Source organism: Culex quinquefasciatus, chromosome 3 (assembly GCF_015732765.1).
Source record: "Culex quinquefasciatus strain JHB chromosome 3, VPISU_Cqui_1.0_pri_paternal, whole genome shotgun sequence".
Lineage (NCBI taxonomy): Eukaryota > Metazoa > Arthropoda > Insecta > Diptera > Culicidae > Culex > Culex quinquefasciatus.
Window position 1 is genome coordinate 115,612,937 of NC_051863.1, and position 27,358 is coordinate 115,640,294.

General features: G+C 36.0%; 1 protein-coding gene across 1 annotated transcript in view; it reads right to left on the reverse strand.

Moving 5' to 3' along the window:
* Positions 1–1,863: 1,863 nt before the first annotated feature.
* Positions 1,864–27,358, reverse strand: part of LOC6040036 (chromatin modification-related protein eaf-1) — a 34,588-nt gene continuing 9,093 nt past the window's right edge. The window contains 7 exon segments of the mRNA XM_038265133.1: positions 1,864–2,512; positions 7,756–8,938; positions 9,011–9,184; positions 9,229–9,377; positions 9,379–9,442; positions 10,005–10,262; positions 15,672–16,230. Coding sequence (XP_038121061.1) covers positions 7,758–8,938; positions 9,011–9,184; positions 9,229–9,377; positions 9,379–9,442; positions 10,005–10,262; positions 15,672–15,705 — 1,860 coding nt within the window. The 5' untranslated portion in view covers positions 15,706–16,230 and the 3' untranslated portion in view covers positions 1,864–2,512; positions 7,756–7,757.

A 27,358-nucleotide genomic window follows, 5' to 3' on the forward strand; every position in this document is an offset into this window, starting at 1 on the left:
CCTGGGCTGTATTACACACTCATCAAAAGAAGAAGACATGGTATCTCCCGTGTTGGATTATTGTTCCGGATGAGGGTCTAACACAACCACACCAAACAGTGGGATAAGCGTTGTGGAGCCTTCCGGTGGTGGGGCGTCCTCCAAATGCTAATGCTAATGCTAATTGAATTTGCAATCGAAAAGTACTTTACAGATTTTTTTGATAAAGGGCTCCTTTTTCAAGATATAGCCACCGAAAGTTTGATTTTAGCGAAATATTCTCAGTTTTTCAATTTTTAAAAATGTGTGCCAAAAAGTGACCATTTCTAAAAATATTTTTTTTTAAGTTCAGAAAATTTGCTATAAAATTGTCTAAAAGACATTGAAGATAGCACTCGGGTTGCTGAGATAGAGCCGCTTTAAGAATAAGAAACACGAAAATTGAAGTTTTCTTAATCTCACCAAAATAACCCACCATTTTCTAATGACGATTTCTCAGCAATGAATGGTCCGATTATCAATGTTAATGCATGAAACATTCGTGAAATTTTCCGATCTTTTCGAAAAAAAATATTTTGAATTATTTAAATAAAGACAAGCATTTTAAATGGGCGTAATATTAAATGTTTGGCCCTTTCAAAATGTTAGTCTTGATTTAAAAAAAAAAATCAAAATATTTTTTTTCGAAAAGATCGGAAAATTTCACGAATGTTTCATGCATTAACATTGATAATCGGACCATTCATTGCTGAGATATCGTCTTTAGAAAATGGTTGATTATTTTGGTGAGATTAAGAAAACTTCAATTTTCGTGTTTCTTTTTCTTAAAGTGGCTCTATCTCAGCAACCCGAGTCCAAACTTTAATGTCTCTTAGACAATTTTATAGCAAATTTTCTGAACTTCTCAAAAAAAAATATTTTTAGAAATGGTCATTTACGGTCACTATTTTTAAAAATTGAAAAACTGAGAATATTTCGCAAAAATCAAACATTCGATGGCTATATCTTGAAAACGGAGCCCTTTATCAAAAAATCTGTAAAGTACTTTTCGACTGCAAATTCAATTTTGCATTAAAAAATAATGTCAAACTTGTTTTTGCATGAAACTTGGATTTTTTCCAAAAATCACTATTATTTCAAAAATTCATAACTCGGCAGCAGATTTTTTGACCATGTTTCTCTATGGCTCAAAAGTTGCGGATTTTTGTCCCCTAAAACATATAAAAAAATCTCGAAAATAAAAAAATATGTTTTAGGGAAATTGAGTTTTAGTGAAAAAACAGTTGATTAAAAAATCTGCAATTTTTTTTCTTTTTTCTCAAAAGTCCAAAAAAAACGAATGACCGAATTTTCAAAGAATTGCTCACTTGACAAAATATGCATAAATAATTTTATAAAAATTAACAAATGGTTGTTACTCATAGACACATTCACTTTTTATCACCTTCCGAAGGCGATGTGCTAGGCCCTGCTCTAAACATGACGAGAGTTTTTCACGAAGGTCAATCAACAATAATTCGCACACTTACCCTGCCCAAAGGCTTATCCATTGAGCCTCAACCCTTGAGGGGCAGCAAAAGTACTTGCTTCCAAATGAACACAACATTCTTTTTTGCCCTGCTCAACTCACCTTATCCAAATCTCAAAGTCATCATCGTGGACCATCTATGTGAGCAACGGCCAAATCGGATGTATAATTGGCACTTTTTACCCAACAGCTTCCAGTATCTTCTAACACTGAAGATGATGATGATGATTGTTGATGGGTAAACAGAAATGCACGTACACCGCACATAGTTCAACCGCCGATCAATGAATTCAACCGAGAGTTCGATGATTTCCCCCCTGGTGATGAAGCAATTATTTGCAATGAAACCACATTTATTTTGCTTTTGTTCATTTTTATTTTCATCTCTTTATTTTCGATATTTTTTGTTTGTTATCCAAAGGTGGTCTACAATCTAGAAGAAGGTTTTTTTGCTCATCAAGGAGCAATTTCTGCATGCATCGATTGAAAATCAATCAATCTTAAGCAGAGTCAATAAATTATTCACTATCAGTAGAGTTTACGATTATTTGCTAGGTTTGAAATCTATGGAAGGCTTAGACAGGGAGAAAGAACCATGAAATCAAACTTTAACAATTCTGGTTAGGTAACTTTTAAACAAATCATTATAACTCAAACTAACTCTCTTTCATTCTTCTAACAAACAATCATTCTCACACAAACAATTCAACATTAGCAGTATAATTATAATTTAACAACAAATCAGCAAGCTTCTGGTACAAATGCGCCTCACAAAAGTTCAATGACAGCCACCGCGTCAATTACGTAAAAGCTCCAAACTTGCCGGAAAGCTTTCCGTTCGTGCGATGTTTTCGGGGGTTTTCCTCCATCTTTCGACGTTGTTATCAACAGGTGGCTGAAGATTTCTCTCTCTCATCATGTTATCTGACCTCTTTCTCACTCTCTCTGGTACAGCATCACACCGGTAGATTCACGTGCTCGCTGGCCGTTAGATTGCTTCGAAATCTGGTGGAAAATTGAAGGAGTTGAAAATGAAAGTACACAAAATTGATTGATTATCTGGATAGTAAAGCAGTTTGAGATTTGAAGAAAGGGAGACTGATTGAAAGTGATAAAGATTTGAGGCGTGGAAAATGAAAGTGTAAGCAGAATTTGAAAAAAAAAAACAAAATGAAAAACAAAAGAAATTAAGTTAAAGGTAATTTCAAGTGTTTTATAGATTTAGAAATTTATAGTAAAGACGTTGTGAAATTATTATCAAAGAAGGCTAAAGATAGGTTCAAAGATAACAAAATGTGACTAATATTTTTTAAATTACCTGATTCCTAGAAATCATTAAATTTGATTTGTTTAATGACGCTATTTCTTACTGAAACGTTTCCTTTATATTGAAACTGTAGAAACTGTAATGTTAAGAGTACATGCAGAAAATAAAAATAAAACATATTTCTGAAAATTCACTAAATCTATTTAAAGATGATTTTCAATCGCTCCTAAAAATTTCATAAAGATATTTCATTATTGAACTGAGATAAAGACGATTTAAGTTTAAAAAATTTGTCAAGCGCAAACCGAACTGTCAAACTTCGGGTGCCACAATATCTTGAGAAGGGATTGGACCAATTTGGATGAAGATTCTTTAGACATATCGCGAGTGCATTGCGAATTTTGCTTCTTAAAAAAATACAAAAATGAAAACCTGACGATTTTTTTTAATGAAAACTGTTTGTTTAAGTCACACACAGGACTAGTTTAACGAATTTTCTCTAAATTTGTGCCGATTTGATAAAATCAATGATGAGATATCGTGGCACTCGTTTTTTTTTTTAAATTAATAACTTCAAAAAGCTATTTGATAGAAATGATACAACCAAATGTCGTCAAATTTGTTATGGTAAACTCTAACATTTTTGCCGATTTATGTTTATGTAACCCCTTAATAGAAAGTGTAAACATTTTTCACCATGAAACCTTTGCAGAGTAATGCTTCACCATTCGTGTTAAATTTTGATAAACAGCATCCTTCTTGAGACTGCTTCGATTTTCAACATGTCGAAACTTCTGAAATTCTTGAATTTCGAGGAGAAATCTGGGCAAATAACAAAATTATTCGTTTTAATTTTTAAAATTCGAAAAAAAAAATTTAAAAAAAATCAACTAGAAATACAAGTTTACAAATACATTCAAGACAAACGATTTCACAAATTTACCCTTGTTTTTAATTATTTTTACACTTTACATAATGTATGTTTTGTAACTCCATAAACATCTTTACAAACCCCCCTCCGTGTTCTTTCAGTTCTGAGAAAACAAAAGAATCATCATCGAGTCTGCGTGAACGAGGAAAGAGTAGGAGTGATAGAAAGAAAATGCTTTTGGTGGCAATCACGAGTTGAATGAAGATATTTCACAAGCTATATTGACAGTCTACAGTACAGTAGTTGCTTACCGTCTGAAATTTTTGTGCAGAAATCACCAAATGATAGTAGTTATTGAATTCAAAATATCGTCAGTGAGGATGACATTGGGTCAACCCCGCCATCAGACGAGCTTCGATTGAATAAATTGCCAAAAATCCATTTTTCAACCAATTATTGATATTTAAAATGCATTTGAAAGAAGGACTCTTGAAATTTTAGAAAACTTTTGGGTTGGAAGTTTTACTTATTTTATGTGACTTTGCCAATGTTTTTAAAAATGTCATTTTTTTTAGTGGGCAACTTAAGCTGTGTTTTTACTAAAATTTCCTATATTTTCAGTAAAAAGAAGTATGCAGTAATTTTTCTAGTGTCCCTGACTATGCCTCTACGCATTTTTTTACAATTTAAATAATAATGGTGCCATTTTATAGGAGAAATTGCGAAAAACCAGCAAAAAATTTAAAAAGCTGTTGTAAAAACATTACAAAATAAGATAGGCAAAATGTAATGATAGGAGGTGGTAGAATAGGCCAAATAGGGGAAATATACCCATTTTAATCACTCTTAGCCGTTTGACCGATTCTCATCACTTTTTCCATTTTCCGCCATTAAATCAACATTTTCGGATTTATCAACAATGGAGAGTTGCTTGCTCACTCATATTTGAGCTATTTATTACTTTGAAACAGTCAAAAACACTTTATAAAAGCTGTAATTCATGATCAAAGTGCTGATAGGCCGATAATAGAAATAGGCTGAGAAAGGGTATAGTTCCCCTAGTACCAAAAAACAAACATAAACTAAACAAGATAAATGCAAATTAAAATACTAAAAATGAAACAAGTAAAACATAAAACCATAGAAGTCAAGTTTTTCATAGAACAAAAGTTGCTCAAAATCAAAACACGGGAAAAATAAAGATTTTCGAAGAAAATTTAGGCAGTAGAGGGTTGAAAGGGTTCTGTAGGGTAAATTTTAAGATGGCTTAGCTGAAATAATCTCGTTCCTAGAACAAATCCTGCTGCCATAAGTTGACGTGCGATTTTGCCCAAAGCCTCTCGAACGTTAAACTTTTTATATTTTTATTGGAATGGAGCACCTGCCATCGAGCAGTTGTTGCTTTTTTTTACAATGTATTTCTGATGGAGCGAACTGGCAAAAACTGCTCGACGGCGAGTGCTTCATTGTTTGAAACGTACCGTAAACCGGAGTGACTTTGATAGGATTTCAATTTGTTTTTTTAATGTTTTCCAACAGGTAAGGTTTTTCTCAAAATTATTATTTTTTAAGCATGTACTGGGGTAGACCACACAAAGTCCATGCACTATTTTGGAAAAAAAGTTTTTCAATAGTGTTTTGAAAAATAGTTACATCAAAATTTCTTAGTGTAAATTCCAGGGTGACTCATAGTCATAGTTTTTCTTGTTTTTAAGAAAAAAATCAGTGTTTTTATTTAGTTAACGAAGTTTATAAGTTTTTAACAAAATAAATATAAATTTTATGTTAAATTTTTTAAAACATGGAATTTGGCGTGAAATTTGTTGAAACTGTTTATAAAATTATTGATTTATATTGTATTTTATACTGAATTCGAAGCACGTATCAAAAGTTTTCACATTTTACCGTAATCTGGGGTGAATCGGGACTACAGTCTGAATAGGGACAGCAGTTTTTAGAGCATTTAAAGCTTTTAAATTTGAAAATTGATGTACACATTTTGTTGGCCTAAGTCTGTTCTAACCGAAACCATCATGAAAAATCAAAATATTGTGCTCCAACATGGTTAAAACTGCTGTCCCAATTCGCCCCATGTGTCCCAATTGACCCCAGTTTACGGTACATGAAATTTGTTCAACTGAAGTTGTCTATGAATTTGGAGATTTTTTAATTGTGTTTCAAAAACACCCAGAACTGGACATCGGCATACGAGAGGATAAAGAACACGATTCGATAGTAAAATGGTACTGTGTGCGGACTGAGAGGATAAATCCCAAAATTACCGAGAGTACTTTACTCATGTGTTTATCTTCAAAAAAAAGTTCATCTATAAAAAAAAGTACCGGTACCGAGACTCGAACCCAAAACCTTAGGCATATTGAACCGTGCCTTTGCCGTATGGGCTACCATGGTTCGGTGACTAAGTGGCGGTCATTTGTCCATATAAGCCACTCAAAAGGATGAACTGTTCCAATGAACGAATGAACACGCGAGAGGACTATGCTCTCGCAAAATAGCACTTTCCTCACGTTTCTTTTTGTGACGACTATCCCCTCGTTCTTTAATTTTGGGTGCACATATTATTTAATATTTAAATACTTATTTACCTTTCTCCTAGTGGAAAATTGTCCAAAGAATACGAAAATTAATTCTGTTTTCCGATTCAAAGTCATGTTCATTGAGAAAATCATGACACTTTGAGAAGTTTAAAATAATGACTTTCATCAACATTTTCTTAGCTATAGTTAACTAATTAATCTTTTCAAAATTTTATGAAAAGTTTTTTTTGAGGTACATTGAACACTTCTCTACCATGGTCAGTATGATTCTAAACAATTCCGTACGTATTTTGATTCTGGGTTTTTTTAAACGGTCCAATAAACCAAATTTCCAGTTTTTTGCTTTTTGGGTGTTTTTGAAACCGCCTTGAGTCAGGGGTAAAATTTGGTTTATTGGACCTTTTAAAAAAACTACAGAATTGTACTCTTCATTTTGCGGCAAACCTATCAAAGTCACCCCGTTTTACGGTACCCAAATGTATGCAAATCTCTACTTCAAACATTGTACATTCCATTCCAACATTCAAATTCCATCATATTTGGGGACAATGTCAGTTAAATAGCTATTCTACGTACAATTCTACGTTTTCGTTGTTATTTAAATTGTTTTTGTTCCTTAGAAATTACGAATGGTGTATCTTTTTTGACCCATAGTCACCCCCACTGATGATAAGTTAAATAGTACATTTCTGCAATCGCAACTGAAAATCAATTGGTTATTTCAAAACAAGGGGTTTCCAGCATCAAGGATTACTGACGAGTCTGAATCTAATTACCAGTATTACTGGCAATATGCCACGGATTACAATCATTTTCAAAATTACTAGTGATTACCAGAAACTACACGGAATTGGTCAAGGTAACTTCAGCTCAATTTTTGCAAGATAACTTCAGCAAAAAATTTCGTAAGGTACAAAATACAGCTTTGGCAGCTACAACTTTGGTACGGTGCCGGAAATTCTTTTTTGAAAATTAATAAGCAATAAATAGATTAATACAAAGGTTAACCGAGATTTTTTTTTTTCAACAGTTATTTTTATTGTTTTGTTATTTTCTAAAGTACGTTTTCACAAAAAAGAATCATGGAATTACTAGGATTACTGGAATTATTAGGAATTACCAGGATTATTCTGGAATTACTGAGTAAATAAGAAATTACAGAATTACTTGCTCAAACTCCATGTAATTCCGGATTAATGAACAGTCTGACATGATGCTGGAAACCCCTTGTTTTAAAATTAATCAATTTAAATGATTTTTTTTGTATCACTGCAATGGTTGATAATTTTTTATGTTAATTATTTTGATGTTCAATGATATGTTATTCAAATGACTCTCAGTTTTACAATTTTACTGCACATTACTAAAAAAAGTTTGATTTAAAACTGTACAAATCAAAAATTAAAGTTAATCTTTTAAAATGTCCAATTCACAAACTATTAATTTTCAATTCTTTTAACTCAAATCAAATGCCTGGTAAATCATCAAATTCTTAAAATAAAACAATCCAAATATTCCCGCCCGTCACACTCTACCTACAACGCATCCTTACCTTCACTGCCGAGGCTTTCTCGTTGTCGCCGATGTCCCTGAACTGCGTCCGTTATCCTGCTGCTTCTGCTCCTGTCTTGCCCCCTGCTGCTGCTTATCATCCGACCTGGACTGGGCAACGACGGACACCGGATGCTTGACCTCGACCTTCACCTCGGTGGTGGACTTTTCGACGGGCTTCGACGACTTGACGACCACCGACTGGACCGGGCTGGTTGGCGCGTGGGAACTGTCCGCCTCGGAGTCAACCGCCGGCTCGACGACGGGCTTGATGTGGTCGTGGTTCCGCCGGGCCAGCTTCCAGTGGGCTCCGTTGCTGCTTTGGTGGGAGGACGATTGGAAGGACTGGGACTGGGGACTGGGCTGCTGCTGCTGGCTTTGGTGCTGGTGGGGATGGGTCTGGTGCAGGGTTAGGGCGGGAGCGGGTTGTTGGAGGGGTTGGGCCTGGGGCAGGGGCAGGTACTGGGGAGCGGAGTATGGGAGAGGTTCCGGTAGGTGCTGCGTTTCGACCTTGGACCGGTTGTGGTAGGAGGAGGGACCGTGGTATTCGTAGGTGACGGGACCGTTTTCATAGCTGTTGGGCTTGGAGTTGGAGTACTCGAACTGGGGTTGCTGTTTGTGAGCGTAAAAGTTGGGCTGTTGGAGCTGCTGCTGGGGCAGGGCCTGGTACTTTTGGAAGGTTTGCTTGTACTGGTTCTTGAACGCCGTGAAGGGCTGCTTGTCCGAGGGATTGCTCTGGGATTCGTGGGAGGGTTGCTTGGGAACAACAAAGTCAACATGTTCGCCATTTTGAACTGTGTTCACCGGGATGGAGGGATGCTGAATGGATGGGGGTGCCGGATATTGGTGGGCCACGGTTTGGGGCTGAGGTTGGGGAGAGGCTTCGATCTCCTTGGGGAAGTAGTAGTTGACGTGAGTCACCGGAGTCGGAGCCGGGGCTTGGTGGGAGTAGGTTTGGGGAGCTTGGGACTGATGTTGGGATTGATGTTTGTAGTACTGATGCTGTTGCTGCTCTTCAGTGGCAACATTTTTTGGGTAGTAAAAGTTGGTCGAAATTGACAACGGACTGACCATTTGGGGTTTCTTGTAAAAGGTTTGTTGGGAGGAGGGAGCAGGACCAAAGCTTGGCTTTTGATGCTTGAAAATGTCATTGTGACCACCGAAGAAGCTCGACGAACCGAAGCCTGCGTGGTTGAGTGGGATAGCTTTAACAATTTGGGTGTGTTCTAATGGCATTTTGTGAAAATTGAACTTGCTTGGTAGTTGGTCCGGCTTCACAAAGGCCGGCTTCTCCTGGACCAGCGATGCCGTCGATCCGGGCGTCTCCAGCTTGCTAATAGCCTGCTGGCCCAGCTTCAGCAGCTGATCCTCGGTATTTATGGCCGGCGCAAAGTTTGGCGGTGGGGGCGACGGAAGGGACTGAGCCGGAGCTCCGGACTCCGTAGGCTTGTAAGACACCCCGACGACGAGGGACCCAGCGAAAGCGTCGGATGCAGCAGTTCTTCCTTGCCCTTACCCGGAGAAGACGTCAGGAACTGGTGGAACTCCGATGGCTTAAACTGTGGGGACGGAATGAAATGGTTCGACAAGTGCGGGTACTTGGGCATGCCCTTGAAGACCATCCTCCAGGCCGAGGATTGGCAGCATGTGCTCTAGCGAGAAGATTTCGCCATCGCTCGTATGGATTTCTGTGGGAAGGAAAGGAAAATAAAGTTGACTTTTAGTGCTATTTCTCGCTTCAATCGGGATTACAGCCCGATTATTGTTGCTCTTCATAGAGCTACAGCAAAGCATGTTGGACCTAGGCAGGATACCATTGAAACCTTTTATAAGAGATTGGAAGAGTACTTGAAGAGAGTTTTATACTGCCGCGGTCAAAATTGCTATGATGTAGCTATTTTGTTGAGTTCTGTAGAATTCCTAAAACTTTTTCCTGTATGGGAATCTAATCAAACCAAATCAATTCTAGTAAACTGTCTTCTTATACTAATGATTTTTTTTTGCAGTTCTAAAATACTGTCAACTGGGGTGAATTGGCAATACTGTCTGAAGAAGGATAGAAATTCAAAAGTTCTTCAATGCTTTATTATTATTTGAATTCTATGAACTTATTAGGTCTCTCTAAGTCTGCTCTACTTGAAACCAACCAAAAATATCTAAACTTCTACCAAAACGTAAATAAAGCAGCTGTCCCGGATCGCACCAGATGACGGTAACTTTAGGCCAAAACTAAGATGTGAAAACTCTTACCCGGGTAGTTCCCATACGAGGCCACGCCCCCGGACATGATCTTCACGCCGGGATCCTTGTAGACCTTCTTCTTCTTCTTGCCGTCGATCGGCCGGATGATCAGCAGCGGGATCTCGCCGTTGGAGCGCTTCGGCTTGCGGGAGCCCGCGCTTGTGGCATTGAACGCGACGACCTTGCCGGCCAGCCCGACGTCGGACCGCAGCGTCTTCACCATCGACGTGTGACTGCTCTTGTCGGAGCCACCTAGGGCGGCGGACGCTGGAAAGAGAGAGAGAAAACGAAACGAATCTATAGTTGAAGGTATCTATTAAATAGCTATTTTTAACCCGCAACGAGTGAAACGATAAAAACACCCCAAGTCATGAAGAGAAATTTAACACTTCCGTGGGGCATAACCAGGAAGAGAAGCAAGAAAAATCTCCATGAAAAATAACTACCATGATTAACTCGTGTTGAGGTGCAAAGCGATACATAATGCCTTTTGCACCAAAACTGACCTAAAGTTTGCACTAGTTTGCAATTATATAAATGCTGTAAACGAAAATAAGAGAGATTTTTTTTAAATGATTATTTAAATATTAAGCAGACAAATATTTTTCTTGGTTCCCAGCTTATTGTGGGGCGAAACAAAGTTTACATAAAATATGCACCGGACCTTAAAATATTTTGGAAACCAGTGTAGTTATGGCACGTGTTTCCGCTGTCAGCTCAAAGAGCCGCGATCGTTTCGCGTGTGCTCATTAACCTCCATCGCGAGATGCCCACTTTATGATACTCCAAGAAGAAGGTTTCGATTAACTGACTACCTGACGATGCTGGGTGGCTTTTTTTTGCCCCCCTCATAAATTCATCACACCTCCCAGAGGGACTAATTTGCTCACGGACAGTATTAATTGACCGTGGGGAAACCATTGGCGATACGTTCTCGGATTAAGCTGTCCAGATCGCTGCGGGAGGTTTTCGGTTTAGAAAGTGTGTGAAATATTAGGGTTGACTTGGGGGGGGGGGGGGGGTTGGAATCTTCTTTCTTTTTTTGATTATGAATATTTATGGGTGCACAAATATTAAGATGTCATTAGGAAACAGAAAACACTGTTATAGGCTTCCTGCTGAAATGTTGGCTTTTGATTGGGAATTTATGCTGCGCAAAAAAAAATTTCAGGTCAAAAAACGTGAAATTGACGCTGGGACACAACGAAGTTAAGTGCAAAACTACCTTTTAGCAGATCGTTGCAAACGATAAACACTGAAAGTGTCTGATGGGATGAGACCACTTCTAAACGAGACGCAAGGGATAAGCCGACAATAAATGTCCAACAAGAGAGTAACATTCTTCCGTGAGCTTCTTAGCGAGAAAGACTCAAGGAAATAGACAACAGTTAAAAAAATGGAACGAGCCACTTCTAAATCCAGTCCAGACAAATAAATTTTCATAAACACCTGATCCTTGTGGTGAAATAACAATGTATATTGTGACTTAAGGTTTGAAATTGTTAAGAAATAAACCGGAATCACTGTGTTTCTATAAAATTTCGGCCTAAAAGTGAGCAAATTGAATAAGTTTAACATTAGAAAGGTTTATTTAAAACTGGTAAAATTTACATTTTAATGGAAAAAAACTGCAAAATCCAAAAAATCCATTCAGAATACATTGCAAAATGCTATTTATGTATTTTTGTTTTAACAAAGACTGACAAATCTTTTTACAAATTTTGAATTCTCGAACCAGAAATTCTAATGTTTTCATAAATTTATTGATATTTTGCCAGTTTTGATAGTAGCATAACTATAAGGATGTGTAAAGAATTTTGTGATACAATGTTTCATTTGGAAAATTGACAGTCAATTTTTTGTTAGTCTATGTTTTTTTAATAAAATGTTATAAGATTGTTTTGATTGCTGTTAGAATAACACTTAAACTGATAACCTAGAAACTATTTTTAGCGTTTCTTAGTGTGAAATTGTCCAAAGAATCTGAAAATGAAGTCTGCATTTCGATTTAAACTAACTTTCGTTGAGAAAAACATAACACTTTTGAATTAATCCTTTATATCTATGATATCAAAATTATAGCTAACTTACTTTTGAAGCATTTCAAATTCGTTAAAAATTACTTCTAGAGGCACTTTGAACACTTCCCTATCATGCTCAGAATGATTCATTTGTATGTATGTTTGTATATAATTCGTATTTTTCATTTTGTAAAACAATCTTCAACAATAAAATTCAAGGTCAATAATTTTAAATCTGAGTTGATTATCATATGAATGTTTTCTCGCATTTGAAAAAGTTTTTTTGTTTCCCATCATACATAAAACACTTAAATTGCTATATATCAAGAAATAAATTTTGAAGAGCTTTAATTATTGAACAAGTGATCATCTAGTGCAACCAAAATTTTTTTTAGAATTTATTGTTTAGTTATTTTTTTCCAATTTGAGCCAACTTTACGGAGGAAATGATTTTCAATGAAAATTTTATTAATTGTTAGCTTTAAGTATAGATTTTTTCAGTATTCGAGGTTGTGAGCAAAGCCATTAATTGGGGATGCTTGATTAGATTGTATTTAATTCAATTGAAAATTTTATTTCAAGTTAACCGCTGCAAAAACAAAAACAAAATTATTGATTTAAATTGTAATTTCAATTCGAAAAAAAACTTAAAAAAAATATTTGTAAACAATTCAGAATATTTTATATAACGTTTATTTATGCCTTTGAAATCAAATCTAGCCTTTAACATTTTTTATAATTTTCAACATTGGACCACAGTTTGATACAAAACGTAAGAGTTAGAAAAAAATCATTGATATTTTGCAAATGTTTGAGGGTAGCATTATTGTGATGATAATCAATGCATTTTGTGGAACATTATGTTTAGAACTTTCGATAGTCGAACCTTTCCCAGGGCCAAGGGACAAAACCTTGATGTAAAATTTGTACCAGCCTTACATAAGAAAATTAATTTTGTCTTCAGTGCATGCAATCTTGATTAAATTCCTTTAAATTATTTCATTACTCAATTGCCATTCATGTTTTTCTGAATTATTTCGTCGTATAGATAAATATTTTTTATTGAATATTCTTCAATTACGCAATGACTTTAAGTTATGGTAAAAATTTAAAGAATTTTACAAAAAAAACCCGATTTCAGATCACCAAGACGTTAATCAAGAAAAAACATATTGCATAGCATAGCATAGCATAGCATAGCATAGCATTTCTTTCTACCCGTAGTTGCTACTTTGAAATTGACCAGGACCTCCAAAAATTGCTCCGAGGACCACAGATGAAGAGTAGGAACCAATCATCACCACTTCGCAACTTTCAAAAGTCCCTATCATGCTAGTCAATCACAGCTCCGGCCACGACCAGTGGTAAAACTCGGGGAAGTGGATGGGAATTTTAGTCCGATACTTGAGTGATGAAGACCGCTAAATCGGCTGCGTCTTCGACAAAGTATCTCGTAGTAAGATGGGTGTGAAGCCAGGATTCACCGTGGTAGGTGATGTGGCCGGTTATAGCTATTTATAGTCCCTATAATTCTTCGTGTGTTCTTGGATTAATTTTAGAAGCTTTCCAATTCGGTTCACCAAGCTTTTTTGTGGTGAATTATGGTCGTGTTGAAAGTTAACAATTATGCAACTAGTAAGTGTCCTTGAATTAAACTTTGCATTCAATATTGCATTGTCGTCCTGTTATTAGGTTCACAGATTCCAAACCAGTTTCTTGGATTCTTATAGCATTCTTAATCCTTCTGGTCAACCAAGCCTCGATGGTCTGGTGGTTAGCATTTTTGTCTGCTGACCCTAAGGACGGGGGATCGAACCCCGCTGCGAGCTAATGAATTTTTCGTTCATATTCAAGTGTTCAGAATACTTTCTTTCCATAATTTCTCGATAGGAGCAGATGGGAATCGAACCCAGAACCTTCCGCTTACAAAGCGAATAGCGTAACCATTCCACGCCTACCCCTTTAATCAATAAAAAAACACATTGGAAGACAGATTAAAAGGGTACTCAGTCTTCCATGCTAGTCTATGATCAACTCAACAAAATATATCAATAGTGCACTTTGTCGATCTATAACAATAAGCCAGAAGTTACATCTTCACGCGCAGCGTAAAACGCACAAGCGTAAAGTTTCGACTTTTTCGAGCAAAAACGAGCCGGGACTTCAAATTTGATGATCAGTACATGATTCCGTATGAAACCAAAAATTAAATAAGAAAAAATAGGGTGAAAACAAGACGTGAAACACTAAAATGGTAATAACTTTGAAAATATTTTTTTCAAATTTCGGCCACATACAGTTTATGGTGCAAGTTTTCGAATGGCTTTTTGTTTGAAATTAAATTCTTTGAATTTGAAGGCGTTATCTAAAAATAGTTTTGACCACTTTTACCGGTCCTAAATTATGAATCCATATAAGAATACTCGTTTCCAACCCCACGGCTTCAAATGGGCAATATAAAAATTGTAGGTTTTACGAGCGATTTTTTTTAAAAGCGGGTACAGACATCGCACAAGTATTTAAGAAAAAGAGCTCTTAAAAATCAGGTTTTTAGTACCAGTTTAAATTAGTAATAGGATTTAATTCTGGGACAATTCCTAATCCGTATACGAATTTTCAAAGCTTTCTTTTGTAAGAATGGCAAAAAATTTCAAGTTATACAAACACACTTGAATCATGTCTCAAAATCTCAATTTTTTTTATAAAATTCAAATATTTTTCAAAAAGGATACTCTTACAATATTAAAAATAATCTGCAATTTGTGTGTGTGTGTGTGCGTGTGTTTTTTTGTCATTTTAACCAATTAATCAGTAGCCAAGCATCCAATCAAACAACTTTCAAGTAGATATTTTTGATTACAAGAGATTTTTTCAGTAAGAAAAATCGACCTACATCCTAGTGAGTCTTATTGGAATGACTATTGATAAGACTTACTCAACGATGTATCGTTAAATTCCAATATGATCAAAGTGGTTTTTTTTTTTTGATTTATTAAATCACAATTCACAGCATGTCTGGATTTTTTTTATTTCCAATAAACAATAAGCAATACATAATTTTCATTTTTTGCTTGTGAAACCGCTTATTAAAAAACAACCCAAAAGGAAAAAAAGTTTATTGAAACATAAAAAAAACTTTAGAAATATTATATATTTAAACATAGAATAATTCAAGGAATCTCATACAAATTAATTTACATAATTTCAAAGATAGCCGATGCTTTGATAAGTTCGGGATTTTTTAGCAAAATTAAGAGATCAAATTAAATACGTACGGAATGGTATTGAATCATTCAGACCGTTGTAGGTGGTATGATTCCTTACGTATTCCGTAAATCTAAAACCTATCATAGTCACCTCGGCTATCAATGTCACCTCGATTTACAGTATTCACAGTATGAAGTACGCACTGTGTACTCTACTGATCGTTACCGATTTTTTTGGGAGTTGTTAAAGTGTTTGAACTAAAACTAAAAAAAATACATTTTCTGCAAATTTATGTAGTGCTGAGCACTTAGGAATGCTCACTTGTTTTTTAGTTTTTTATAACTATTTTTTTAAGTTTTTCTTCGATTGCTATGCATTAAAAAAAAACCTCATTTAAAATTCTACCCACAAACCTTCCAGCCAAATTCACGCCTCTTACTAAACTCACCTGTCAGCAAAACAAAGAACAGCAGCGGCAGCATTTTTGCAGGATCCTCAAGTACTTTCCCAAAGGCAGGATTTCTTCTCCAGGAAAAAAAAAACTAACTTCTCTTCACCGAATTTCTGCCGGTTTCCGTACTCCTTCTGTTTCTCAAACAAAAAAAAAAGAACTAGAGCTGCTTTCGACTTTTCCTTCCGTTTCGCCGAAAAAGGCGTTCTTCTTTTGATTTTCTTCTTACTAAGAGGAAAAATTTAATTTCCACTTTTCACCAGCTTTTCAGCACACGGGATAAACCGTCCACACTTCTCTTCGCTCCCGCAAGGGATGAACGCTGGCAGCGCAAATTACTTTCTGATTAAGAGTTTTCCACTTCTGTATGTGTGTGTGTATGTATGTCTGCTCTCTTTTCCCGCAGAAAAAAAGAGTTTCCCGACAAGGGTTTTACTTTTCCGTGCACTTTTCTTCCACCCGTTTTTTTATTCTTGAGCTTTTCCTTAATTTTTCACTACATTTCCTTGCGAAACAAGTTTCGCCAGCACAAAAAATCACAACCTGTTAATTTGTTCTGCACTTTTGTGTGTTTTCCACGAGCTGAGCCAACTTTTTTTTCCTCTTCTCGATCTCAGACCAAGAGTTTTGAATCACTTTAGAGCGTGTTTTCCCCCACACAAAGCCTTAACTTTTTCGTCACCCCTTAAAATTTCCACGGAAAAGCTCGCAGCTCTTCCCGTACAAGTGTGTGACTAGGAGAGAGCTAAGCTTAAGACGATGCACTCGTTTGGCGGTCTGGCGTACGAATGCCCAACTGGATGGTGGCAGGAAAGTTTAAACTTTTGCGCGTTTTTTTTTTTTGTTCGGGCCTCTTCCTCGAAAAAAAACGGGGGCTGCTGCCAGCCTCCAAAGTTCGGCGCTTTTCTCTCTTTCTCTTTTCTTCTCCCAAGCTAAGCTTCGACACCACATTTTCACCTTTTTCACCCGTCCCGTCGTGGCTTCCTCGTGCGCCAAGCCACTCGATTAAGATGAGGCTAATTATTGGTGGCTACACACACAACACATGTACTTTTGTTTGAAGTGAATGGACATCGGTACCAGTAGCAGCTACTAACTGGTAATTTGTAGCATTTGCCGAATCATGGCTTCGGGGTAGACTTTGGCGAACAAGACTTTTTTTGTCTATTCGTTGGTCCATTCAGGTCGGCGAATTTGACTGACGATTTTTTTGCAATCAACCTTTTAGGCTTTTAAATATTTTCTTTAGGGTCAAAAGTGTTTAAAGAAATTTATCCATCTAAGTATTCAATCCAGAAAAAAATGCAGAAATCTTTTAAAACAATTCTTCAAGTAAGTTAAGTATCCAAACCCTTTTTTAATTGGGAGTCTTTATGTGGTTTGAACTTTGTGGGTATTTTCCCTATGATCAAAGATTCCTTTTTTCATCGTTGGCTTTTCTATACAAGTCTCTAAAAGAGTACCGTCAGTGGTGGTGTCATTGGGTCTGGGGGTGACATAGGGTCAACATGATTTTTATGGATTTTTCCATTTCTCGGGTTCTTCTCAATGAAACTAAATTCTCTTAAAAGGATGAATCAGCTGAACAAAACTTGTTCCTAGAAAAATCCTGTCATTTTGGCGGCAGTTCAAAGTTGAGGTACGTTTTTGGCCAAAATTGAACTTATATCAATGAGCAATATTTTTATTGGAATTGCTCGAAAAGTTAAAAAAAATCAACTTTCAAAATTTCAACTTTTTGGAATAATTTTAGCTTAAGGCTTTTGGAATAATTTCATGGCCAAAATAATAACCCTGACGAAAATGGTCAGAATTATCCCATTGTTCTAGCCAATTTAAGCAAAATCCCTTAGGGGTTATATCAAATATTTTAAAAAATCAGCTCTCAAAATTTTAACTTTTTAGAATAATTTTAGCTTAAGGACCCCATTCATGGCCAAAATAATGACCCCAACGAAATTGGACAAAATTATCCCAAAGATCTAAACATATTTAACAAAAGAAAAAATAATAAAAGATTGTGTTATGGACACTTAGAAACTTTTCCATTTGTGTGATTTATGGTAATTTTATTTGTAAGTCAGAATACCAAACGAATAACAAATCTTGTTATTAGGAGAGTTTTTGAAATGTATAACATTTCCTCTTAGTAGCGTGTTATTAAAAATTTTCAATATAATATCACTTCAATTCAAATTTTGTTATTTTATCAGAAACTGTTATTATTTTTTCTTCTTGAAGTTGATGTTCAGGATAAAATTATAACAGTTTTTGTTATTTTAGCAGGATTTGTTACTGAATTATTATTAATTTTGTCATTTCCGTCAGCCCGGATTTATACAATTTTTCAAAAATACTCATGCATAGAGTTGGGTCAACGATTTTTGTATTTTTTCATCAGCATGTTTTAATGAGCTTTTTGTTGCATTTTCTTTCTTTTAAAGTGTTCTAACATTGACCAAAATATGAGAGCGATCTAACGTCTACAGCCAGAGTTATTCAACTGTCTCATTGTGGACGCACTTGGTAGGAACAATGAGACACTCTACGAAAATCAATAATTTTCTAGTAAAACGTCATGTTTTTGTATTGCTCTGTTGCAGGTTACTTGTCTTAATAATTTGAAAGCAATATTACCAACTAGAAACATTAACTAACAAAAGTTGTACTAAAAAGTATAACAAATTTGTAAAATCCATATATTTATACCTAATAACTATATATTTTTTGTTAAATGGAGTCAAAACTCAATAAATATGCTTAAAATCACTTTCAATTCATGTTTTGAAAGAATTACATAGATTTTGAAAAGTTTATTGAAGAAAAATCAAGCTGTCTCATTGTTACCCATAGGCTGGAAGGAGTGGAGAACAATGAGACAGCCCTGGATCCTGGGTATATTTAAAATTTTGTTAAACCTAATGAAAGGACATTGTAGCCCAGGGGTGCCCAACCTTTTGGCCCTGTGGGCCAGATCTGATTTTTCTGATGCAGTGGCGAGCCGGAACTAATGTTGGTAAAAGTAAACTTTTTTTCATAAGGTTTATTTTGTTAGGTTGTTTCAAGTAATCAAAAAACAAAAAAGTGTTGTAAATAAGATTCATATATCCTAATTTTAAGAAAAAAAAGATTACTTCCAACTATGTGTTTAATTTATATTTATTTGTTAAGATTGAAATCGTATTGTAATTGTTTTGTCCATTGAAATTAAATATGCTGATATCATTGACTAAAATAATCATATTTCGTCGTTGCATGTTTTTTTCATGTTTGAAAAATCAACAAAACAAGATAAAATGTAATGAATCGAATAAAATTGCAATTCAAATCTTTGCATTCAAATCTTTTTCACAAAATGCAATTGTTGCATTGTTGTGCACCTTTATTCAAATATTTTTCATAACATTTTAAATTGTTTTTTTAAGACACGAAATTTAAAATTCAAATTTCTTATAATTTATGATTGAAATTCATGAAAAAAAAATCTATTGGATTTCTTGTCGAATGTTGAAGATTTTTTAGTATTTAAAAAAAATGTAACGATCTTTATTATCGACATGATAAATTTGAATTTTTAAAGCTTTTTTATAGCAAAACTTGATCATTGAAGAGTTGTTCTGAAAAACATTGTTTTTGCTTATGAAAAATAAAAATAAAATGAATTAGAAGTAAAAAAAGCCAAAACTTGAAGAAATTTTAATTTAGTGTCTTTCAGTCTTTTTGCAAATTTTTCAACTTAAATAAGGCCGTTGCAAATGTTTTTTGAAGTTTATGTCCCTCGACTCTGAACGGAATTGAGGGGGAGGGGGAGGGGGGTGGTGGGTCAAAAATAAAAAAAAATAAAAATTTAAATAACAAGCCATGGTCTTAACATTTGAATGGAAAAAGTGTTTTAAAGTGCATTTTACACCTGCCCAGTTGTTTTGCAATCATTAGTTTTCAAAACATCCAAGTTATGAATAATTTTTTTTTTCACCGAAAAAAAACTTTTTGCGGCGCTGTACATTGGAATTCCACAAAAAATGAAAATATTTTCTATCGATTCCAGACATGCTCAATATGATTTTAAACGCAGGAAAATGCATTTTTAATTGTGTTCTGTTGGTTAGACTTCTATTTCCTTTAACATTTTGATTTTCTTGAAAAAAAATTGCCCCCTGATTTTTCGAACCGATTTTGAAGGGGGAGGGGGCGACATTAACTTTTAAAAATATTTGCAACGGCCTAATTGATTCTGAAAATATTTATATAGAAATGAAAACAATCAAATTTGAATGTCAAGAATGTGAAATAAATAATTAAAAATACAAAGACAAAATCCAAACAAAACGATGAATAAGCTAATAAGCTTATAAACATCACGAATTATCGCGATTTTACGAAAAACAGTTTTGAAAAAGTTGGTCGTCATCGATCGTGGCCGTTCATGGTCACCCGCGACAGACACGGACGACGAAACAAATAGAAACGCAAAATGTAAATTTTTCGAAACTTTGTTTCGTAAAATTGCGATAACTCGTGATGTTTATAAGCAAACCCCTTATGTTAATATATCAAAATTTTTGTAATTGTCTGCTCTACAACACTCTACACTCTAAAAAACAACCCTGCAAAGTTAGAAAAAACACGAAATTTTAAAATGAAAAATTTTGTTCTAAATGAAAAAATGACCCATCTGGGTCAATGTAGATTCGAAAAGTACATTAAATTTCCCATAAAATGACATGTTCTAAATTTTTGTACAGTCGAGTAACGGAAAATGGGAGAATTTTTAAAACTTGTTTAGTGTTTTTTTTTAATGAAAAATACGTTTTTTTTTCGGAATTCTGAGTACGCCATCAAATCGGGCGTCTAATTTTACATAAAAGTCCCTTTGACACCAAATTTCTATCTCATCACCGTTTCAGGCTGCATATTGTTGAAAAACACCTCTTTTTTGCATGTTCAAAAATGGAAGGGGTCGTACCGCCCCTCCGTCACGAGATTCTAAAAAACGGACCTCGGATTCGTGATCAGAGACAAAAGTTACCCCTTAGGACAAAGTTTCACGCAAATCGAAAAGGGGTCGGGGCAACTTTTCCCGATTTCGTGTGAGTTGGTAAAGAATTACCCATTTCCTATACTTTCTCGGTGGGAGCAGATGGGAATCGAACCCAGAACCATTCGCTTACAAAGCGAACCCCGTAACCAGTCAGCCACGGCCGCTCCCTCCTGGTGAAAAATTGTCAAAATAATCCAAAAATGGATTCCGTTTTCCAATTAGGAAACATGTTCATTTACAAAATCATGACACTTTGAGAATATTTAAATAGTGCTATTCATCAACATTTTCTTAATTATAGTTAGCTAACTATTTAAGCTCTTAATTTTTTTTGAGAGCTTCTTCTTGAAATACTTTGAACATTCCTCTACCATGGTCAGTAGGATTCAATAGCAATCCGTACGTATGTAGTACGTATGTAGTGAAAATTTGACAATTTTGGAGAGCAAATCGACTCTTTCATGGTTGAATCTTGCGAATTTCAATCAAAATTCAAATACAAATACACAAACAAATAGCAAATGAAGTTGTATATTAATGACGCTCAAATGACGTTCCGAAACCACAGCAATGTACTCAAAATTTAACACTTACAAAAGCTTGCGAGGTCCATAAAAATCAACAGCCTGTAAACAAGAGACTTTAAACATTTTCACCCAAACCCCCACGATTATGCCTCTTCATGCATGCCTGCAGCCAAATTTCGGCCCACCATTGGTGTTTTGACGGCTTTACAGGGGAATAATTGGACCGCTCTTGTAACTTTATGTTCGTTATCTAACGTAGATTTTGTGTTTAACCGTTCCGATTGCGCCATAACTTTTGCCGAAAGATTGGTTAATAAACTTGTTTGTTTTCATTTTGGCGTTATTCCGGTTATTTGTGTATTGATTGGTGATTTGATCTAATGATTTATGCATCAACATTTATATATTATTTTTTAAATTGATCTTCTAAAAAATGCTAAAAACAATTCTTAACAAACCTGCAAATATAAAATAATAATCAAATAATGCTTTGAACTCCCAAAATTCTGCTATTGATCCTCTTTAAGCAAAATTTTTTACTCAATTTGGCCCATCTCATCCAAATTTAGGGAACACTTTCGAGCAATTGTGTTCACCAAAAGGGGGGGCGTGTTGGTGGGTGGGGGGACTGACCTGATCCACTGCCGAGGGACCATCTCTCGAACCATCTCGGAAGGGGCGCAAGAGGTGGTTGACCGCGGCGGCGGAACATCGATTAACGAATGCTCTCTTGTGGTAGACGAGATCCGAGCTTGAGAGATGTGTCTGCCTGCCAATATTGAAAGCTGCTGCCGGAAAAAAGTGAAAAGAAAAAAATTGCTGCTAAAACAACGTGCAATTTTCGTACATGCAAGTAACCCAATTTCGGTGGACGGTGAGAAGTTTCTTTTGCTTGCCAAATAGGGGGATGGCGTCGCTATTTTTAGACTACGTTTTCCACTTTTTCTCATCGAAACCGACTACTTTATCGACTTCATTTTGCTGGGCGAGATAGGAACCGTCTATATTTAGACGATGACTCAGCACTTTTCCACTCTTGCACTTAAAAAAACCAGGTGGCAGCACGATGTAACGCCACGTCCCTATGGTGTGATTGAACAGTGAAAAATGTTGTTAAAATATAATTTGTAGAAATGATTCTCACACAATGTTCACACAAGACTTTAAAAATAATTTCTTAATTTTCCTGGACATCCATAGTTTTTTTCAGTGTCTGCAGTGTCTAAGTGTGTGAATGGTTTCAGACAGGAAATTAATTTTAAGTGCTAGGTACTGTTTTAGAGTTCATGGGTAAAAAACAGCGAAGAAAGAGTGACCTCTTAGAAAGATGGCGCCGATTTCTAACTAATGACTTATGGTTCATAACTGATTGAAAGAAGATTTTATACAATTGGAATATATATTTAAATAAGTAATATTTATATTTGTTTTAATATCTGTGAATATGTTATAAATACAAAGTTAACAAATTATAATTTTATTTTTTGTTTGGTTCCTTTTTTGCGAACAATGTTTGACGAAATATTTTAGCAAACTTGACTATCTTAACTAATATCAAGAAAATACTAATTTATTTTATGATGTATATTTTAAAATTGTAAAGTAGACTGAAATGCATGATAAAATTCGATTTGATAAGAAAAAGGGCAAACCAGTGCATAAAAACAAACCCTCTTCAACAAATTGGGTAAAATTCATTATGATTTAAAGCACTGATCCAAATTCCACCACCATTTACCAAGTTTATTATAGACTCCACACATGTAACACCAAGCTTCAAGCTTCACAGTGAATGTCTGCATGTGTGTGTGTGTATGTCGGTGTCAATTGTCTACTCATTATAGCAGTTTTCTGCCCCACCGTGTATAATTCACACAATTTGGATAAAGTCGTTATCCAATTTATTTCACTGCCCGAATGAACTAATTACCAGACCACACACAACAGTCTGCGAAATAACGTTTCATAACTCTCGTCACTGCTTTTTTTCTACATTTCCTTCTACTTTTGGTGAAAAGTGCATATATCCAAGAAAACAATTAGGCTGCAAAAGCTGTTACCTTGTTTGAAGATATGTTGAGTGGCCCTGTTGGCCTTTTCTTCGTTCAGTGAGGTTTTTTTTTACTTTTATTTTAGGAGATTCCAGCGAAACAAAGAGAACAATTTACAACGGACGATGTTTTCCTACAGTTACATTTTCAACCTGTTTTATTTTCTTACGATGCAAGAAAGACTTTCAAGAAATTATTAGGTTTCATACAAGTAATTTCAACAAACCCGTCAACTTCAAAAGAGCATAGGTGGATGACGTCACTATTTTCAGACCACGTTTTCCACTTTTTCTCCATCGAAACCGACTACTTTATCGACTTCATTTTGCTGGGCGAGATAGGACACCGGCTATTTTTAGACGATAACTCAGCACTTTCCCACTCTTTCACTTCAAAAAACCAGATGACAGCACGATGCAACGCCACGTCCCTATGTTGACACTTAGTTGTACAGAAAACAATAAGCTTTCAACATGAAAAAGAAGAGAAAAAAATTATGATGGCCGAAGATGTTGAACCGTCAAAATTCTGTGCAATATTGACCCTCCAATCAGATCGTGCAATCTTGACACACCCTGCAATTGCGAAAAGTTGCTAAAGGGAATTTTAGTCAGGGACCGTTTTGACACTCTTGCATGTAAGTCTGCAGTTGACATTTAGATTATAACTGGAGATTCCAGCAACCAAATTCAACCAACTTTTTGAAAATTCAATGTTTATTCCTGTAAGGGGACCATCCATAAACCACGTGGACACTTTTTTGGGAATCTGTTACCCCCCCCCCCCCCTCTCGTGGAAAATTGTCCATACAAAAAAAAAATGTATGGATCGTGGACAATCGCCATACCCCCTCCCCCCCTTAAGTATCCACGTGGTTTATGGATGGTCCCTAGTTCAATATCATGCATTAAAGCACTTACGAAACGTAAAAAAGTGACTAACAACGTGAAATTTTTGCCGTAATCAATCAGATCTATTCAAAACTACAGAACATGTGATTGGTTTATTAAATCTTCAACATAAATAGTTCATTGTGAAGTTTTCCTAATACATATATTAAAATTTGGAATCATAGATTGAATGAGATCCGGGATAATTTTTTTCATGAATCACTGATATCTTACTAAGGAAAAGTATATAAATATCATTTAAATGGTTGTACCATACCATAGCTCATAATTCTGGTTTTTAAATTACCTTTATGACGATGTATAATATGAAGGTTTTCCTTTTGTAACAACTGGATAAATGAAAAAAATACATTTTGACCGATGCAAATATTTTTCAAAGTTTATGTACCCAAAACCACCTTCAATATAAGCTCGAAAAATTAAGGAGCATCAAAAAAAGTTTTCAAAATGTCCGTCAAAACTGAAATTGAATTTTGATATTAATTCAATTCTTTGCGTTGGCAATCATTTTTGGCATAATTGAATCAAATTAAAATTATTCGTAAAAAAATATTTTTTGCAATTTCAACTTTCAATTCGGTTTATTTGTGAATAATCAATATACAATCATTAAAGTACATAACAGAGTTTTGGAGTTCCTTTCAGCGGTGTGTTACATCGTAATTCAATCGAAAGTATTATTACTTATAAATATTAAATAGAAGGCAAGTGTAAGAAAAAGTTTTTAAAAAACTTACAAAAAGTGCAATGGGAAAAGGATAGAAGAAGAGAAAGCTCAACACTAAATCACAGAAAAAATATCAATTATAGATGTGCTTGATCATCAGCTCCCCAAGGGCCAGGAATTGTTCCGCCTTATTCCGGCAGCTCCGAAACCGCGTCATCATCTCCCCCGCGAGAGCGAAGAAATCTGGCAGGGTAAAGAGATCTTTCCCGGTGACTTCATGCTGGGCCGCATTGCCGTTACCGGCAGCGACCACGCAGGCGAACGAACGCCCCCATCCAGGAGGGAACGCTGAGTTGTCCGCTGGAACCGTACGCTGTCCAGCTGCAGGAACGGCTGCGCTCGTACTTCGCTGAGGAGCGTGGGACGCTGCTGCTTTCTTCTTTCTCTTTTCCCGCTTCTCGAGGTAGGCCTTGCGCGCGACGCATCCGCGGTAATTGCCAGTATGGTTGCCGTCACAGTTCGCGCACTTTACGCGCGGCTTAGTTTGTTCTGCGTTTTGCCCCAAGTCCGCCTTTTGTGGGAGGGCGCACGCCTCCGAGAGGTGTGACTCACCGCACTTCACGCAGCGGGGCCGGAGGTTGCAGTTCCGCGAGCCGTGGCCGAATTTCTGGCAACGGTGGCATTGCGCTACGTCCGTCAGGTTCTTGGTGTAAAACCGCCAGTTTACCCAAAAACCGTCCAACGCCTTAGTCCGCCGCAGATCTTGGATCTTGACGGTGCCGCGGTTGAAGTACAACAGGTACAGTGTGTGTGTACTTGTTACCGTTGTCTTGCGCTAGAGCACTTTTATCTCCCGCGGTTTTATTCCGGCGTCCGAGAGGTGCTTCTTTAGGTCGCAAACCGGACGGTCTTGGTAACCCTGCAAGACAACCTTGACAGGGGGCTTCTCGGGGTTGAATGTGTAGAAGTTTAAGTTGCTACGCTTCAATTCTTCAAGCACCAGGTCGAAATACTTTTTGGTTAGTGTGATCACTTGCACTGATATCTTGCCGATTTTCAGACAATATCCGAGGTCTTCCAGCAACTCGTCAACATCGTCCGCCAACGTGTCCAAAACAAAAATTGGAGGTGGTCTTCGTTCCGTAGGAGAATTTTTCTTTTTTGACGTCGGCACTTTTTTCCGTGCACGACCATCATCGTCGGTAGTGCGCTACCGTCGGTGTTGTTGTTGTTGTTTTCTTCATCGTCGCTCAGCATCTGGAACTCGTTCCTGATGGGGATGTTGACGAATGTTGATGTGCCACTGGTTGTGGCACCGGAAGTACCGGAACGGGTTCGCACTGGTGATCTTGGAACATATACCGGATGCAGTAGCTTTTTGTCGATGCCTTCTGCGCTCACGCTCCCCTTTGCGATGGCAGTCGACATGGCGTTGGTTTGTTTACCTTTTTGCATGCTGGAGAAGCAAACTCGAGGGTAATCACAATAAATTGGGGCGAAAAAATCCAAAAAAACGATAGAGCACTGAGCACTTTACTGCTGCTTGCTCTCGTGCGAACACGGAGGAGAAAAAGATTTTATTTTCGACATTGCTTTGATTTTTTGAAAAATAATAATTTTATGTCAACTGGTCTGGTGTACAACGCATTTAAAAACATTTTTTTATTAAAACCATGACGTACCAGCAATTTATTTATTTTTTAATTATTTGTTATGGTCGGCAGTTGGATTCACAATCCAAGGGTCACCATTTCTTATTCCAGGAAGCTAGGTGTAAAAAGTAGGAATCTTGCAATAAAGACCGTTAAGGCCATGCTGTGCATGAGGGTGGTCCAAATTTTTGTTTTAGAAATTTAGAGGAAATCCAGTATTTTCACGAAAACTTAACACGTAACCTTATTTATGGGATAAAATTGCCTTGCGTTTTTCTCAGCATGCTGTTTTTTGCATATGAGACATTTATGCATACACGAAAAGTGAGCACATTTTTCATGGCTAGACTATGGAGTTAAAGTACTTTAAAATTTCACTTGATGCTCAAAAACATGTTAACTTATGACTTTATTAAATATTAATTACAGCGCGATCATTTGAAATTCAGATCTAATGTATTAAATACCCGATTTAATATCACCAAGAAGTGAAATAAAACCTTTCTTAAAAAATGATGAAGTAAATCCGACCAAAAAATTGGTGCAATAAATTTTCAGTAATATAATGTTACGACCCAGTGAAAATTTTGGCTATTGCCTTAATCTCGAATGCCTTTTTTTTAATTTCAGAGTTTGTAAGATTATTCTAATTAATCATCAAAAATCTATCTGGAGTTATTTTTATTAAAAGGTCCTGTAAACTATTATGTTTTACATGTTTGTATGGCCTATTAAAAAAACTCTTGATATTGGATTCATATTATAAGAAAAATATAAAGGGTACTCCGTCTTCAATGCTAGTCTATGATTAGCTTTAAAAAAAATAAATAAGATA